This window comes from Typha latifolia, chromosome 1 (genome assembly GCF_019914945.1).
Source record: "Typha latifolia isolate L0001 chromosome 1, TyphaL0001v2, whole genome shotgun sequence".
NCBI classification, from domain to species: Eukaryota; Viridiplantae; Streptophyta; class Magnoliopsida; order Poales; family Typhaceae; genus Typha; species Typha latifolia.
This window is the reverse complement of record NC_133086.1, coordinates 20,295,330-20,313,452: the sequence shown is the minus strand read 5'-3', so window position 1 is coordinate 20,313,452 and position 18,123 is coordinate 20,295,330. Positions and strand designations below refer to the sequence as shown.

The 18,123-nt window shown below is 37.7% G+C and overlaps 2 protein-coding genes across 2 annotated transcripts; one reads left to right on the top strand and one right to left on the bottom strand.

Annotated features, from left to right (window-relative positions):
* Window positions 1-4,794: 4,794 nt before the first annotated feature.
* LOC140789443 (1-phosphatidylinositol-3-phosphate 5-kinase FAB1B-like) lies at window positions 4,795-15,422 on the top strand. The gene is made up of 12 exons (XM_073139152.1): window positions 4,795-4,970; window positions 5,117-6,415; window positions 7,014-7,742; window positions 8,017-8,170; window positions 8,279-8,623; window positions 8,906-9,784; window positions 9,869-10,200; window positions 10,289-10,412; window positions 10,491-10,661; window positions 10,740-12,263; window positions 13,749-14,015; window positions 14,858-15,422. The coding sequence occupies exons 2-12, from the start codon at window positions 5,766-5,768 to the stop codon at window positions 15,182-15,184; spliced, it is 5,502 nt and encodes a 1,833-aa protein (XP_072995253.1). The 5' UTR covers window positions 4,795-4,970; window positions 5,117-5,765; the 3' UTR covers window positions 15,185-15,422.
* A 769-nt stretch (window positions 15,423-16,191) lies between these two features.
* Window positions 16,192-17,325, bottom strand: LOC140799358 (uncharacterized). The gene is made up of 3 exons (XM_073154037.1): window positions 16,915-17,325; window positions 16,705-16,829; window positions 16,192-16,616 (listed from the first exon to the last, which is right to left on the bottom strand). The coding sequence occupies exons 1-3, from the start codon at window positions 17,059-17,061 to the stop codon at window positions 16,520-16,522; spliced, it is 369 nt and encodes a 122-aa protein (XP_073010138.1). The 5' UTR covers window positions 17,062-17,325; the 3' UTR covers window positions 16,192-16,519.
* Between the last annotated feature and the right edge of the window lie 798 nt (window positions 17,326-18,123).

Genomic DNA, 18,123 nt, shown 5'->3' with positions numbered 1-18,123 from the left:
TTAGCTATTAATATCATATATCTACTCCTAGAGTGATTTTATCTCTCTTCCTTTGAAAAATAAGAAGTCACTGTCAACTAAACCATTTTTGACTATGTAATGCGCAAATATCAGTTTAGTATTTCTCTAAGTTTATTTATATATCATATTATGGTTTGTATAATAAGGAAAATATAATACAACTCCAATAATCAAAGTAATCCTGGGGTGTAAGGAATACCTACGCTAGCTATCCAACTCGCCCCATCGCAAAAGTTAAATAAAGTGAACTTGGTGGCTTCTTCAGCATTGACTACATGGTATGTAGTATACTCTCCATAGTATATGGTGTTGTTGGACACATTCCAGGGCAACCAATTTTCTGAAGACATAAAATCATCTAGAAACGCCTAAGATATGTCTTGGTCGACTTCGACACGAGTTGGAGCTCAAGCGATGCCTTAACACTTTAGTTGTGTATTATAATGTCGGTCGGATCAGTTAGACAACTACGTCCTTGTGCAGTGATTGTGTTCGATTGGCCAAGTAGTGGCTTTCGTACATATATATTTGAATTTTGGAAAACTGCAATGGCATTTCCAAAGATAAAGTCTACTGTGCCATAGATTTCGCAGTCTCTATAGAATTGGTAACCTGTATGGACATAAAGTGTATCTTGAAAACCGAGGAAACAACGTAAGAAAATAGTATGGTTGCCGGAATTTCTCACGGCAACTGCTTGGCCGTTCTTGGGACCAGCCGTATTCTCGACAGTGAAGTCGAGAGCTATCAATCCATCGGCTTCATTTACTGCATTAAACAGAAAATAGCTAAGAGTTCTAATTATATATAAGAAATATAACGAACCAGTTAAGTATTCTTACTCAACGTTGCTGATTGATATGTACTCCAGCCGCCTTGGTTGCTACGGTTGCTCGATAGTATTGTGCGGTTGATACCTGCACCGACTAACATGATCCTGGGTTTGTTATGATCAATTACATTGTTCTCTGAGTAGTTTCCTTCTGCAATGATGATCTTAATGTAACCATCATCATCATCTTGAGCACCGGTCCCAGTAGAAACTGATCCGATTGCGTCAGTTGTTGACTTATAGTCACCTGAACCATCAAGAGCCACGGTAATGGTGCGTCGCAGTGGCAGATCCCCGAATAGAACAATTTTGGCTTGCTGGACCCGTACTGCAACCACTATGCTTACAAAATTAATTCATATACATGCATCGTGTTTTGTGAATTAGCTAAGATGGTTCGATGGATCAAATGGTATAGCTAGCTAATATGTCATTTGATTATTTATCAAAATTGAACATAGGTAACAAACTATTCCCTAAAAGAAACTTATTTTTAAATCTTATGCCACTCTCCCTTTCTCCCTTTGATAAGCGCCAAGAAGGCGTGGATCCGTATATCTGCGTCCGTATGCAATGGGTCAAGTCAACTTTCATAAAGTTTCATTAAACATTGTTGTGCTCAGCTAAGGATGGATAAGTGTTTGTTAAGATACTGGTACATTGAAGTGGAAGAATTAAAATTTTGAAGAATGCTTTCTGATGTAAAACCTTTAGTCATTCCTGCATCGTAAAAAATATTAAAACAGTAAAACGTTGGAATCTTTGGTTGGTGTTTTATTGACAAGCCGCTTGAGCATGCGAGCTACCGAGAGCTTCGTCGAGCATTCCGTGCTGCTTGCCGAAAGTAGCAATTGAAGAAGCTCCTTGTTTGTTGTTTTACTAGCAGAATCCTCTTCAAGAACCTCAAGGCAAGTCCTCTGGTAATCGAAGGCCTCGGCCACCATTTCTTGACCTCGAAGTGCCTCTTCCATGGTCAGCGCTAGCTCGCCTCTTTCCATCTCTGTGTGTAAAGACTCCTTGAGCATGGAGCTCTTGGCAAATGGCCATGGAACCTTGATCACCAGAGGACAAGTTTGCATGCACTATGTTCATTAATTTATCGCAGTGCTTATGGCTTCGAGTCAAATCGTTGAGTGCGTCTTCGTAGGTATCCAATACGGAGTACGAATCTGTCAGAGAAGAGAAAGAAGACTGATGATAGTAAACGAATCAACAAATTCTATATAAACTAGGCATTATTTTATTATCTTACCGACTGACCCGGGGTACGGCTTGGCGTGCACTACGTTTACAGCCTCAACTTTTGCGTGCCTAAGGATTCAATCAACTGAATTGACTCCATCTTCATTGGGACTCAATGAAGTCGACGAGATTATCTCTGTAGACAGGAAAAGGAGAATGAGGATTGAAGACATTTGAGTTATGGAATAATGTGAGTTGCAGAATGATAGACTGATGTGTATGGATTGAGGATTAATATCCATTGGTGTTCCTCAGTCCATACACATCAGTCTATCATTCTGCAACTCACATTATTCCATAACTCAAATGTCTTCATTCCTCAATCCATACACATCAGTCTATCATTCTGCAACTCACATTATTCCATAACTCAAATGTCTTCAATCCTCATTCTCCTTTTCCTGTCTACAGCGATAATCTCGTCGACCTCATTGAGTCCCAATGAAGACGGAGTCAACTCAGTTGATTGGATCCTCCTTAGGCACGCAAACGTAGTGATGCTAAGAAGAGATAGCTAACTAGTTTTCCTACCACAAATAAAACCAAAACAAAAGAATAAGCACAAAAAAAGGAACTGCATGTGATGCTAAGAAGAGATATTAATCCTCAGACACACAAATGAAACCTACTTCAGAGTCTTAGTCTATTGGACTTTGGGAAAAGAGTAATCTGTGCTTGCGGTTGACTCTCATGCCGAAATTGCACATTTCCAAATTTGACCAGGTGTTTTTTTTTTGGGTTAAATTGGACGTCACGCTGCTCATATCTTCACACACACACACACACACACACACACACACAATTCTTGTCTTAGAGCAGGCTTACACTCTTGCTCGCGTTACTGCTCTGCATTTCACAACATTTAGTATGTCTGCCATCCTCTTCCTTGTCTTCCCGTCTTTTTTTATGGCCTCATCCTACTCGAGTAGTCTATGAGAAGATGGACTCAGCGCAGTGCATTGGTGTAGTGAGAGATGAGTGAGGAAAAGCCAATTTATTATAAGCAATCGCCTTATCAGGTAAGGACTCAATCTGCGTTAATTATGGCTGGTGAGGTTAGGATTACTATGTCGAATAGCACCATATAGGCTAGTCTGTTCTAATTAGAGTTATATATAGTTTCTTTTCCTATTGCTTTTCTATTGTAGGATATAAACAACATTTATTTCAACCAGGAGTTGAAGGGAATAGAAACAATACATATGAAGTTGGTAGTAGCAGTCCAATGAGGAACTCCTATGCATTTGATTCCTGCCACCGGCCAATTTATATTAAGCTAAACATTGTCTCAATCGCTGGGATTTGTTTGATAAAATTGGTTAACTATGTGCTTCCTTCCAATTGACGGTAGAGTTTAATGGAGTGGTCCCTGCACAGTGTCATGCTTTCTTATTGATAAAATTGGTTGATCCTTTTTCCTCCTCCTTTTTCTCAGAAGGAAGACTAATGTGAATATGTCATGTATACAGTTATACGAACAGAGACATTTTTGCTGTTATGGAATGGGTGAAGAATCGCATTTGAGGCTGGTTGTAATTCTGATGCACCAAATAGCTGAATGTGAACGCACATAATTCATACAAAGATTATTAATATTTACTCGGGGCGCATCCTGTGCATCTTTTTATCATTTGGCCACGGAGCTGCCCAATTTATCTCTGGATTCAAATTTACAAGGTAGTTGTCTGCAATACTGTGGTCAGATAGGTACAAATATTTGGCACAATAATAGGGAATTAATTTTGAAACAATACAAGATTTAACCCTGGGTTGAGATAAAAGAGAGTAAGAATGGTGAGGATTTTAGTGAATGAATTGCATGATTATGAAAAAGGGGCTTAGCTATATTTATACAAAGTCATTATGAGTCTAGATAAATAAAGTAATATATAAATTTAATAACACTAATTCTTTTTAAACTTACGGTGGATCATAAGCCGAGAGTTTAGTAGCTTGCAAGTATTACGGTGTATATTTATTAACAATAGAATCCAATACATTGGGTGGTGGCAAAAATTAAGGCTCCGTTTACTTGCAAAATAAAATCAAGTGTTAATTCATTGCTAACAAAATCTACGGGATTTTAAATAAAAATTTTGAGATCTAAAAATATTTAAGTAATATAAAATTAGTCGTTTATCCTATTATAAAATTAGTCGCCTCACAAGTTTAGTTCTAAATTAATTTTAAATCTATTCTATAAATTAAGACTCACTTTTGGACAGAGCTACAATCAATCAAACTCGGCCCAAAATTAATTTCGAGCCTACTTTATAGATGAAGCTTGAATCAGCTTTTTGACCCGAGCTTAATCGAAAGGTGAGCTCTAGCTGGCGCGATAAGTTGGACGGCCTACTGAAGCACGGTGCTTTCGAGTTTCAGAGTCGGTCCAAATGAAGAGCCTGGCATGGGTCCCAGCTTTAATAATACACATATGTAAACCTCAATCTTAAAACAGCATAAAAGAATACAAAGATAAGAAATAATTTTCAGAATACACCCTAGAACATGACTATGTTGATACAGATGCGCTCAAATATTTTTCCCTCTTTCTGAAGATATGCTCAAATCTGATTTATTAAGAATACAAAAATAAGAAATAATTTTCAGAATAGACCTTAAAACATAACTATGTTGATATGCTCGATTTTTTCTCTTCTTTTTCAAGATATACTCAAATCAATTAAAGTAGTGATTCAGAGATTAGAAATGGGTGCAGATTGGGTACCGTAACTTGAGACGCAGGTTTTGCCTTCCGACACGAGGAGCGGCGTCTGTTCTCCTCCACAGGAAACCGGACTGTAGAGTAGAGGTAAAAAGAGAGAGAGAGAGAGAGGGAGGAAGCAATCGAGATGGAGAGAGGAAAGAAGCGAAGGTGAGATTTTTTTATTTTAAATTTTATTTTCTTCTCTTTTGTCGAAATCTTTTATGAGGAATTGTTCGAATTTCCGTGATTCCTGTCGGGGATACGTTGCGTTCCGCTGTCATACTTCTGGAAATTGACGAGGTTTGCGGGTGCAGGTTGATCTCATCTCTTCGCGTCCATTAAAATCTTTTCTCGGCGATCAACTTCGAAGAGATAGAACAGAATCCCCCCCTTGATGAGTTTCTCTTCCGAGATTTAGGGTATGTCGCTTTTTCGCTTGTAGTGACCGGATTTGCCCTAATTTCTGGATTGGGGGTTAATTTCTTCGCCAGGGCGGAGTTTCGATGAATTACTGTATGAGATGCTGTTGGTTGGATGCTTATGTGACTGGGTTTGGATAGGCACTTTATGGAAGCATAGTTCTGACATAGACGCAAATTTCACTTGTTTTTCTTCGTTCTGTGGTGATTAATTTGGTAAAATATGGATCTGGAGATCAAGAAGAGTCATCTACATCATCTTGGAGTGGTTTAGGTGGTTGAATGCAATTTGTGTGATATAGGTGTTATTCTGCAATTCGAGCTTGAGTTGGGATAGCGATTTCAAACGGATACCAAAAATTTATTTTTCAGTATATTGAGTGCTTCCTTGATTCACTTCGTCTGCTGAACTAAAATAGCTTTAATTTAGAGCTATAACGAATTACAGTTGTTCAGTTGATAGTGGGCACAGAGGATTAATCAGGTGGAATAGATTGTTCTTATCTGCTACGACAATTTCATGAACTTCCGAATCTGTAGATGAATGAATCAGAATGAGTGGTTTTTGGAGGATCCGTTGTCAATGGAAACTTCCGACAGGAGTTTCTCTGACTTTATCGATGTTGTGAGATCATGGATGCCCCAAAGGAGTGAGCCAGCTAATGTGTCGAGGGATTTTTGGATGCCCGATGATAGCTGTAGGGTTTGTTATGATTGTGATTCACAATTCACAATCTTCAACCGCAGACACCATTGTCGTCACTGTGGAAGGGTATTCTGTGCAAAGTGCACTTCAAATTTTGTCCCTCGTTCATCTGTTGACCCAACGACTTCACGAGAGGAAGGGGAACGAGTTCGAGTATGCAACTATTGCTTCAAGCAATTGGAGGAAGATGTAGTGGTAGCCCAGAATGGAGCTCGGTCTTCTACTGTAGTCCTGAGTCCTTCCCTTTCAACTGCAAGTCTGGCTAGTACAAAGTCTAGTTGCACTGGTAACAGCACTACAACAACTGCTGGTTCTGTGTCGTACTCTACTGGAACTTGTCAGCATGTGCAATATGGTTCCATTCCTAGTCCAAGCGCGTCTCCAGAGTCTTGTCCTGATAAGCAAGATATTCCTATAATGGATAAAACCATGGAATCAATTGTTGTTGGAGGAGAACCTTCTAATCATTTTGGGTTTTGCTTGAACAGGTATGATTAACTCCTAGTTTTATGCTTCATGAATGCTCTTTAGGTCTATCCTCTTCAATGAAATTAGTTAAGAATCTTATTTCAAGGTATTCATCTGCATTCATGGTAAATGTTATCTCAATAGTTTCTACAGCTTTTCAAGAAATCATTTGTTCTTGCAATTAGAGGTATTTATTTTCCTTGTACTTGTATTATCCGTTATAGATAATTAGAAATCACCCGTACACACAGATTTGTCCACTTTGGATGAGCACTATAGAAGCACAGTTGTGTATAGGGCATCAGGTTCCATTATGGATGATCACTATAGAACTTTCAGGTGATGGAAGAGCAAGCTAGTTTATTGTTAGCTAGTGTTAATTTTATGCAATCAGATCCATTCCATCTCTTGCAGAATCACTGCTTTTACAAGGCTATCTTTATAAACACTATTGATTTCTTCATGGTTTTACTGTGAAATCTAACTTGTTTTTTTAGTAGCTAATCAAAATTTCTAAGTTTATCCTCTCTTTCGAATGGGGTCATTTTTCCTTTAATTGTAAAATTTTTGTGTACTATTAATTAAATCACTTATGCATAATCTTATCTTATGTAACAGGAGTAGTGATGATGACGACGACGACTATGGTGGTTGTCACTCTTACTCACAAGCACAGCACTGCCAGAACTCTGATGACTATTATAGGTCAGTTGAATTTGATAATGAGGTGGTATATCAATCAAACAAATTGCATGCTGTTGAGGGAAGTAACGATGACAAAGATACTTGCTCTTTTGTCCATGATAAGACAAACTTGAGTACTTTAAGTGCAGATAAGATGGAAGAACACAATTTTGACAATGGTGATGAATGTGATACTTCGTCCTCCATATATGGCATGGAAGGTGCGGATGCTGAGCCTGTGGACTTCGAGAATAATGGATTACTTTGGCTCCCTCCTGAGCCTGAAGATGAAGAGGATGATAGGGAACTTGTTCTATTTGATGATGATGATGATGATGCCTCAGGAGAGTGGGGTTATTTACGCTCATCAAATAGCTTTGGAAGGGGTGAGTATCGAAATAGAGATCGATCAGCTGAGGAACATAAGAAAGCCATGAAAAATATTGTAGATGGACATTTTAGGGCTTTGGTATCTCAACTTCTTCAAGCTGAAAATCTATCCATCAGTGAAGAAAATGGGAAGGAGAGTTGGTTAGACATAATTACTTCTTTGTCATGGGAAGCAGCATCTCTTCTTAAGCCTGACACTAGCAAGGGAGGAGGTATGGATCCTGGTGGTTACGTGAAGGTGAAATGCCTAGCTTGTGGGCGCCCTAATGACAGGTAGCTTAGTTAAAGACATTATAATGATCAATTTTCTTTTAGTGACACATCTGTTGAGCGGTAAGCCGGTAATATACTATTTCTATGCTATTCAAACATTCAAGACTTTTACTATGTAAGTACCTAGTTTTGCCAATACATTGTTGTTGTGAACTTCTGATACGGCTCAATTTGTAATGTTTCTGCTTTCATATTCATGCGTATGTTTATTTTTGTTGATTTGAGCGAAATCTGATAGCAATACCTCATGGAGCTTCTTTGCGTTGCTTTTTAGCATGGTGGTGAAAGGAGTTGTGTGCAAGAAGAACGTTGCTCACCGTCGTATGTCAGCAAAGATTGAGAAACCACGTTTCCTAATTCTTGAAGGAGCCCTTGAATACCAGCGTGTATCAAACTTGCTTTCAAGTTTTGATACTCTGTTGCAGCAGGTGCATTGGCCCCTTGACCTCTCTTTTTGTGCTTTGTGGAACATGTCTTGGCATTTAGGCATGCATTTAATTATCTTTATTCTTTTCCTTTTTTCTTGCCATCTCCAGGAGATGGATTACTTAAAGATGGCCGTTGCAAAGATACAAGCTCACCAACCAACTGTCCTTTTGGTGGAGAAAACTGTATCTCGTCATGCACAAGAACTTTTTCTTGACAAGAACATTTCACTTGTTTTGAATATTAAAAGGCCACTTTTAGAGCGTATAGCCCGATGTACTGGTGCACAGATAGTCCCATCAATTGATCATCTATCATCTCAAAAGCTGGGCTGCTGTGATTTTTTTCATGTGGAGAAATTCCTTGAAGATCATGGGAGTGCTGGACAGGATGGGAAGAAGATGCTGAAGACACTCATGTTTTTTGAAGGGTGTCCAAAGCCCTTTGGTTGTACGGTAAGTTTCTGAGTCCTCAATTCTTTATATTAATAGAATATCAATAACCTGTTTGTTCATAAAAGTGACTGGAATATGTTATGCTTTTGTCAAATGATGATTGCAAATCCTGATAGATTTTATTACTTGCTCCACAGTATCTCAGATGGTTGTGAAGCACTAAGGCAATAACCTGTTGTCTAAGTAAATAATAACAATAAGAAAAGGCAAAATACATAAAGTCTGGCAGAAATGTTTTAGTGTACCAACAAATGTTTTTCCACAATTTTTTTTTTGGTGCAGATTTTACTTAAAGGAGCAAATGGTGATGAGCTGAAAAAAGTTAAACATGTTATGCAATATGGAGTATTTGCAGCTTATCACTTGGCTCTGGAGACGTCTTTTCTCGCAGATGAAGGCGCAACTCTTCCAGAACTTCCTTTGAAGACACCACTTACTGTTGCTTTACCAAATAAACCATCTAATTTTGACAGATCCATATCTTTAATTCCTGGTTTCATAGTCCCTTCTGGTAGAGTACCACCATCTAATAGTGTGCAAGACCCAAACATGCCAGATACCAATAAAGCATCCAATGAGCTTAGAAAGATTGAACCGATGGTCTCACCATGTTCAGCTCAAAATAGCAACAGCCAGATTTTGAATGTTGACTCTACTTTTGTTGCTCCATTGGAAAGTTGTCCTCCCAATAGAAATAACGAGAATGAGTTTTGTGCACATAGTAAGATTCCTTTTCCTTCTCTATCTTCCTCAGATGTGCACCCAGGTAAAAGTGGAGTGGGTGTTGCAAAAGATGATCAAGCAGCGGTAAAAGATTGTGAAATAACATCTAACTACGCTGAGAGCTTGGTGTCCTTAGAGAGAGGCTGCTTATTAGACCATAATTCTGAAATGGATGACAATAAGGTAATGGAAAAGCGACCTGGTTCATTCAATTTAGAGACTCTACATCATGGTAATAACATAAGGGATGAGTTTGCCTTTCTAAAGGAAGATTTTCTCCAATCTCCATCTGATCATCAAAGCATTTTGGTGTCCCTGTCCTCCCGCTGTGTATGGAAAGGGACTGTATGTGAGCGGGCACATTTATTTCGAATCAAATATTATGGCAGTTTCGATAAGCCTTTGGGAAGATTTTTACGTGACCATTTATTTGACCAGGTTAGACTTCTTCAATGTTTAAGTTATTATATTATTTTAAATTGCCGTTTGCAAACTGATGGTAATTATCACTCTACATTTCAGAGTTATCGATGTCTCTCCTGCGAGATGCCATCAGAAGCTCATATTCACTGTTACACTCATCATCAAGGCAGTCTAACAATATCAGTCAGGAAGCTGCCAGAGCTCATTTTGCCTGGAGAGCGGGATGGAAAAATATGGATGTGGCATAGGTGCCTACGTTGTCCTCGGATTAATGGGTTTCCACCTGCAACTAGAAGGGTTGTGATGTCTGATGCTGCCTGGGGTTTGTCGTTTGGCAAATTTTTAGAGCTTAGCTTTTCAAATCATGCCGCTGCAAGTAGAGTAGCGAGCTGTGGTCATTCACTTCACAGAGATTGCCTCCGATTTTATGGGTATTCATTACTTCTTTGTATTTTTTTTTTCCAATCGTCATTAGGTAACTTTGTTTTTATACGCGGAGTCTTATTGTTCATGTAACAGTTTTGGCAGAATGGTCGCTTGTTTCCGTTATGCAGCGATCAATGTTCACTCCGTCTACTTGCCACCTGCAAAACTTGATTTTAGTCACCAGCATCAAGAGTGGGTAGAAAAAGAAGCAAAAGAGGCATGTTGCTTTTTCCACACATTTTTCTTTAATAGATTCAAGTTATAGTTAGTGCTGAATTTAGATCCAATAAAACAGGTGGCTGACACTGCAAGACTTCTCTTCACTGAAGTAAAAAATGCACTACAGCAAATTTCTGAGAGAAGGCTGAATACAGGATCTGTTGTTGGCAATGTGAAAATCCTGGACATAAGAAGAAACATTGTGGAACTTGAAGGAATGCTGCAAGTGGAGAAAGCAGAATTCATGGTGGAGTGCCATTCTTTTTTTAATTTTAGTATGACACTTTCAGCATTAATTTTCTAATTGATGAATGATTATTTTCAGGAGTCATTACAGAAGATTATGAGAAGGGAGACAAAGAAGGGGCAGCCTCCTATTGATATTCTTGAGGTTAATAAACTAAGGAGGCAGTTACTCTTCCTGTCATACTTATGGGATCAGCGGTTAGTTTTTGCTGCTGGTTCACATAACAGCTCTCTGGAAGTACTTAGTAGTTTCCCTGCCAGAAATAAGGAAAAGCTTGAATCTACTGGCAATTTGAATTTGTCCATCAAATCAGAGAAAAGCTCTACAAATTCTGAAACGCTTTCAAAGTCTAGGGTTGATGAATTACCAAATCCAAGCTTAATCTCACCTGGAGGTGAAGTGTATGACCATCCCAACCAGTCTAATGTAATTCACTTGAGTAACAATTCAGGGAAGGATGGCAGTGATGAAGCGACATACAAGATCTACCATGCTACTAATTCAAATGTAAATGATCAGCTTAATCTTCTGGAATCCAGTCTTGGTGTTCACAGAGTCCTTTCTGAAGGGCAGTTCCCAAGTGTGGCAGATATTTCAGACACATTGGATGCCAAATGGAGGGGTGAAAATAGCAACTCTCTTGTTGATATAAGCATGCCAAAGCCACTAGCTTCAGTAGAAGCTGCATCTGCTGTGTCACTTTCAGGGGATTCAGAAGATCGAAGTCAAGTTGACCTGATTCCATTTTTTGCCTCTGCATTGCCTGCCAGGTGGGGAGACACAGTAGAGGAATTATCAAGCTGGATTAAAATGCCATTTTTAATTTTTTATCATTCTTTCAATAAAAATTCTAGCAGTGCTCTAAGATTTGATATTCAAGGTGACTACAATCCTGTCTATGTGTCCGTGTTTCGGGAGTTAGCGCGACAAGGTGGAGCAAGACTGTTTCTTCCCGCTGGAGTTAATGGTACTATCATTCCAGTATTTGATGATGAACCGACGAGTATCATTTCTTATGCACTTGTTTCTCCCTATTATCATTTTAAGACGTCAGATGATGGGGAAAGGCCAAAATCTAGTGCAGATTTTTCACTTCCATTGCCAGTCTATGAATCGGGGAACTTTCATCCTCTCCAAATATTTGATGATGTTTCATCAGAAACCTTTAGAGGTTATGGGTCAACTGATGATAGTGTTTCTTCCATGTCTGGGAGCAGGAGTTCCTTTGTTTCAGATCCCCTTACATCTACAAAAGAAATGCATGTTAGAGTTTTGTTTGCAGATGATGGACCACTTGGAAAGATGAAGTATACTGTGACCTGTTACTATGCCAAATGCTTCGAAGCACTGCGAAAGACTTGTTGTCCATCCGAGCTTGATTTTATAAGATCCCTCAGTCGATGCAAGAAGTGGGGAGCACAAGGTGGCAAGAGTAATGTTTTCTTTGCAAAATCACTGGATGATAGATTTATCATTAAGCAGGTCACTAAGACAGAGCTTGAATCGTTTATCAAGTTTGCGCCGGAGTACTTCAAATATCTGTCAGAGTCAATAAGCACAGGAAGCCCCACATGCTTGGCTAAGATTCTTGGGATCTACCAGGTATTTGAGCCTTTTTCATATTATTGCATTGCTTTGACTTGGATACTCATTAACAAATATCAATTTCTTGTGCTTTAGAAGATACAAATATGATTTAGAAAGTTATATGTTCTGAATGTTTCCTGGAAGTAGACGGCACAATTTAATTCTTAATGCAGGCATGATGTATCTTTGTTACAATCCTATTTTCTTCCTTGCCCTCAAAAATTTCAATTGAACACAAGCACATATCCTTGTTTTTTTAAAATTGCAGGCTTAACTCTGTTGTAGTTCATTGCTTTTATAACTGAGAGTGCTAGCCTGCCATTATGGCAGAGTGAAATCATGTTATTTTTAGTTGTGTTAACCTTTTCTCCTCTTTTATTGTTTTGAAAATTTTCAGCCTCAGTTGTGTCTTTCAATCTTTCTCCCTTTGATTTTGTAAGTACGCGCCTACAGGATGGACAACTGATTAACTTAATCAGTTTGATAACCATTTTACATAAATACATAGGGAGAGTAGTGGTAGAGAATGAAACTCTGAAACAATAAAGCTGGAAGTTTAACCAGGTTTATCCTATCACCACCACACACGCGCGCGCGGGGTATGCGAGCGGTCATGTGACCGCATAGTTGGGTGCATATGCAGATACATTCTTAGGTAAATTAATTGTGAAATTCTTCCGTCGGTTCAAATCCGATTAAAGGCTTATTCCACTGAATTCAAGTTTTAAACTTTATTTTTCAGCGAAAAGTATATCTATTTACTATTTATTTCCTAAAAAAAATTAAAGGATAACCCCCATTAGAATGAATTCTGATGTTAGTGTTATTGTATATTTTAGCACAATAAGCTAATAAATAGGTCAAAGTTGAAAAGTAATATATGGAGAATCATCTTCACAATATTTAGTCCACTAAGGATGCTACTCTCTAATCTCATATAATTACTCAAGAAATATTTTTCTAGTATAACAAGTTACACAAACAAAATTAATCAATAAAGTACTATTATGAAGCACTATAAATATCTCAATATTACACCATAGCACTTTCATATGCATGCGAGAGTGCCTGTGTATGTGCAATTGATATGCAATTTTTAAAGTCCAATATGAGGACGCCTATGAATCAATATGCGGTTGTCAATTGCATATGCACATGCGGCCCATATGCAGTTAGACTGCATATGAGGACCAAAAAATGCATAGGCTGGACGTTGATCAATCACCTTCACCTATGCGGCTGCTTTTAAAACTCCACACACAGACACACACACACAGCTTCTTTATATATGATAGAGTATCTGCCAGTTGTGATTGCAAATCTTATCTGATTGTTGATATCCCAAATGTAAGTAGCTTGGTCACGTGACTTCCTAATGCTTTTAATTCCTGATAAACTTATTTCTGTCGATGTCTTTTAATTTCAAAACTTGTAATTTTGCATTTTATTTTTCTCATTGCTTTATTGGTTATTTGATTGCTTATGTATGGTCTTCTGTAGGTTACTATTAAGCACCTTAAAGGTGGAAAGGAATCAAGAATGGATTTGCTAGTTATGGAAAATCTCTTGTTTGGACGTAATGTGACAAGGCTTTATGACCTCAAGGGATCCTCAAGATCTCGATATAATCCAGATTCAAGTGGTAACAACAAAGTACTTCTTGATCAGAACTTAATTGAAGCAATGCCGACTTCTCCAATTTTCGTTGGAAACAAGGCGAAACGGCTACTGGAAAGAGCTGTTTGGAATGATACTTCTTTTCTAGCAGTAAGTAAATAAATCCATATTGAATTCAACTTCTTTATCTGTGTAAATATGGCTTTTTGATGGTTTATATATCGGCAAGAAACTGTATGCTATATCTAGCATTTAGAACATCATTCCTAGGCAAAATATTGCTTTAAAACTATCACACTTCATAGTTTGAATAAAATCCTAGAACAATTTCTTCATGGAGACCCTTGTTAGAGACTTGGAACTAAATAGTTGTTGCATTTAGTGTTGGCGTCATATAAAACTTGGTAACCAATATTAATGCGCAAGTTAACCAATAACATGATAACATTTTGGTGTTAGGCCTGTTATGGAGGAAGTAGTCTGAATCCTGTCCTGGAAGAGCTAATTGAAGAGAACTTTTCTCTAGGAATTGACACTGATATTTACAAAATTTCCTCTGTATTTGTATGGTTGCCAATGACTTTCTGAGTATTGTGTTATAATCTTTAGCAATTTTAAGAATGTCACAGAGATAATTGGAGAGGATATCCTGCCTTCGGCTTCGAGATCAATAAATTTACAAAAGCTTATATAATGTCTACAACTTCATGCTCCTAGTTTGCCCCTAGCTCTGTTTTGAATTGAATTAGCGAGACAAGTAATCCTTGGACTGAATAAGCACAATTGGATGAGAATTTGATGCAACTTGTGTTTCATTGGATTTAATGAGCTTTAGAAGAGCATTCTAGGCATTTGCTAGTCCTCACTTTCAAGACTCGATAGCCATATTTCTTTTGAAGCAGTCAAGTTATTGAACGTGTGCGACTCATAGTCTCTCCTGTTAGTTGTGATTATTATGTTGATATCTTGCTATTGCTGATTATTTTTTGTAGTCCGTTGATGTAATGGATTATTCTCTACTGGTTGGGGTGGATGAGGAGAAGCACGAATTGATTCTTGGGATAATAGACTTTATGAGGCAGTACACATGGGACAAGCACCTGGAGACATGGGTAAAAGCTTCAGGCTTTCTCGGAGGCCCAAAAAATGCTTCTCCTACTGTGATTTCGCCCAAGCAATACAAGAAACGCTTCAGGAAAGCAATGTCCGCATATTTTCTTGTGGTTCCGGATCAATGGTCACCCCCAACCATCATCCCAAGCAAGTCACAATCTGATCTCTGCCAAGATAATCTGCAATCTGCCTCCCAAGAATCATGAGATTTTATATATGTTTTTGGATATACAACCACAGTTGACCCACATTTTTTGGGTTTCTTGTTCTTTTTTTTCCTTTCAATTTGATATAATTTTGTATATCATATCCTCATTTGTAATCTTGTTTACCATTAGCATTAGATCTTCAATGGAAGGAGACTTCAGGTGGCCTCCAAATGAGGTTTTGCAAATATAGTCATGTAAATGTTACAGTAAATCCAAGTGAGATAATTTGTTGTCACAGTTTATTTGTTATATTACTACCTGTCATTTGCAATGTTCTTCATTTCAGTGATCTAATTTTCTTGTTTTCCCTAATTAATAGATATAATTTTGAGTCCACCTTGGCATATATGCTGCCTAAAGAAACCCATTTTTTTTATTAAAAAATTCTTCGTCTTGGAGCAAGCTCGTCTACTGGGAAAAAACAAGCTCAGCTAACAAGGGATTCTGATTTTGCCTATTACTGCATACAAAAATAGGAATATCATTATATTATATCAATTGAGATCAAGAGCAAAATGGGAATATTGCCCGGTAACGCTTCCAGGTAACCTTTCAAATAGGAACAAATTTATACACAAACAAAAGTGGGTCACATCCAAACAATCCAATTTGCTTGTGTATACGTCTCGAGGGATCAGAATTATTTGAGTCCGTTTCTGCACATTTGTATACTAGTCTTTCTGTAAGAGTTTCCTCTTATTTTTTTGTCGTTGTGTTCAGACTTCAGACGGTGGCGCAAGACATAAGGGTCTTTGTTTTCCAACATTTAGAATTCCGATCCGCAGGAGCTTGATGTAAGTTTACTGATGTGGTTGATGACAGAGATGAAATAATTCTACGAAAGGTTCAGAACTCTCAACCAAAAAAAAAGAAAAAGAAAAAAGAAAAAAGAAAAAATTCATCCATGAAAACTTGTATTTTTGTTTGACATAGAAAAAGCCTTGGAGCTTATACTCCTCCAATATTTGGATCTAGGAATAAACTGGCAGACGAGAATCATGATGTATGAAGAAACTAGTGCTGTAGATTTATCACCAAGACATTAGAGGGAGCTTATTCCATGTGTTTCTATCCATCTACATGGATTTCCTACCGATAGTTCATCAAAACCTACTTATGGTACTACTACATATAACTAAAAGAGACTGCATCTATGGACAAGTAATTACAGGGATAAAACTTCTATAACAAGTTTTGCCTATGAGAACATGTCACTTATCAGTTCAAACTCCAATAATACTGAAACATTTCAATGGAGTTGTATTCTAGCAAGCACTTGTATTTATTGCATGATGCAGGTAGAACACACAAACTTGTTGCCAGAGTAATGGACTAGTTGTGCTGTTGCATCACTTGGTGAAATTTGAGATCTTCAACAATCTGAAGCCTCGTTATATCGACGGAATCCGTGAGCTGAAGTTGTCTTTGCCTGTGGATGCAAGTGAGTGCAGGAGTGAATTATTTGTCATTTGTTCTTCGCAGATAATGGGATGCTAATTCTCATCTGAAATGCATACCTTTGAGCATATGTGTATTCTGGTGATCTCTGACCATATCTTGGTCCTTCATCATATCCTTCACAGACTAATTCCCCGCTTTCATCTCTGTAACACGCTATTCCCATCGTCTGATCTTCGAAAACCTGGTAGGGAAAAAAAAGAACACATCTGCTGAATTTGGAAGAAAAATTGAAAGATAAAAGAAGGGGTTGCAAAAGAAAACCAAACCTTCTTCACAGTGGGGAATTTTCTAAGAGGAATTGATGCTCTTGTGACTTGTCTGCTGCTGTTTTGAAGCATGGTGGCTTTTATGATTCTCCTCCTGATCTGTCCTTCTGGAATGACGATAGATGGATAACAACATCTGATGGCCATTAATTAGCCTAATGATAAAGAAAGGACAAGGAAGTCTCTCGAGAAGGAAGAGGGATTTATGAAGGCATAACTAAGTTATCCTTTCCTAAAAGAACGACCGCTATCGATGGCATTGAGAGAGAAGAGGAAGGGATTGCTGGAGAGGAGAAGGGGATAGAAATAATTAGCTTTTCTGTTTCCTTTTCTTTTCTTCTCTTCTCTTTGCTAGTGGAAATATCATGTCATGGGTTGGTAGAAAGATTATAGCGAAACAGATCATCAATAATGGAGTTGAGGATGTCTTGACTTTTGTTTAGTTTAATCATCAAAATATGTACTTGTTGCTCCCTAGGATAACATTTTAAAATTAAAATTATAAAGAACATATATGTCAAATTAAGCTGTCTAATCGTTTTTTTCGGTATTGGTCGGCCGCTAGATGTATTTCATCACCTTCCATTAACCGTAATCCTTATCTACTTATCTGCTGATCTATCCACCATTATAAATTGTAAGCATCCATGCTTTCGCTCTCAACGTTAATTATACTTGAATTTGGAAAGAATTGGCAAGTTCGTATGTCTTTGGAATTCATGGATGTTAGCTTAACTCACTTACTTTGGTGACCAATTTAGAGTATTTACATAGCTAATCTATCGTGTGACTTCTTATTTCATGATAAGGGTAAATTTGCTAAAGAATTATGCAAGCTTAAGCCCAAATTTGTGAATAAAGAACTCTTGTCTGGGAAGAGAAATAAAAAATTAATACCTTCTTAATTAATCTGATGCTGCTGAAATTCATCCCTCCAGATACTCATACAATATGATTTCCCTTTTGACTTTCTAAACACTATTTAATTAACAAATCTAAAAATAAAAAAAACTTGCAAGCTAAAAGAGGTGGAATTATCTCTTTAACAATATCATAGTAATTATTTTGTTGGATTTAAGGTTATTTTCTAAGCGTACTATGCTATAAAGAATTTTGATAAAAAAATTTATAGAAGTTTAGGAGCATGTTCTCAGATTTAAAACGCTTGAAGTAAAAGTAGCGTATATGCAAGAAAAATAAGAGGCTTTT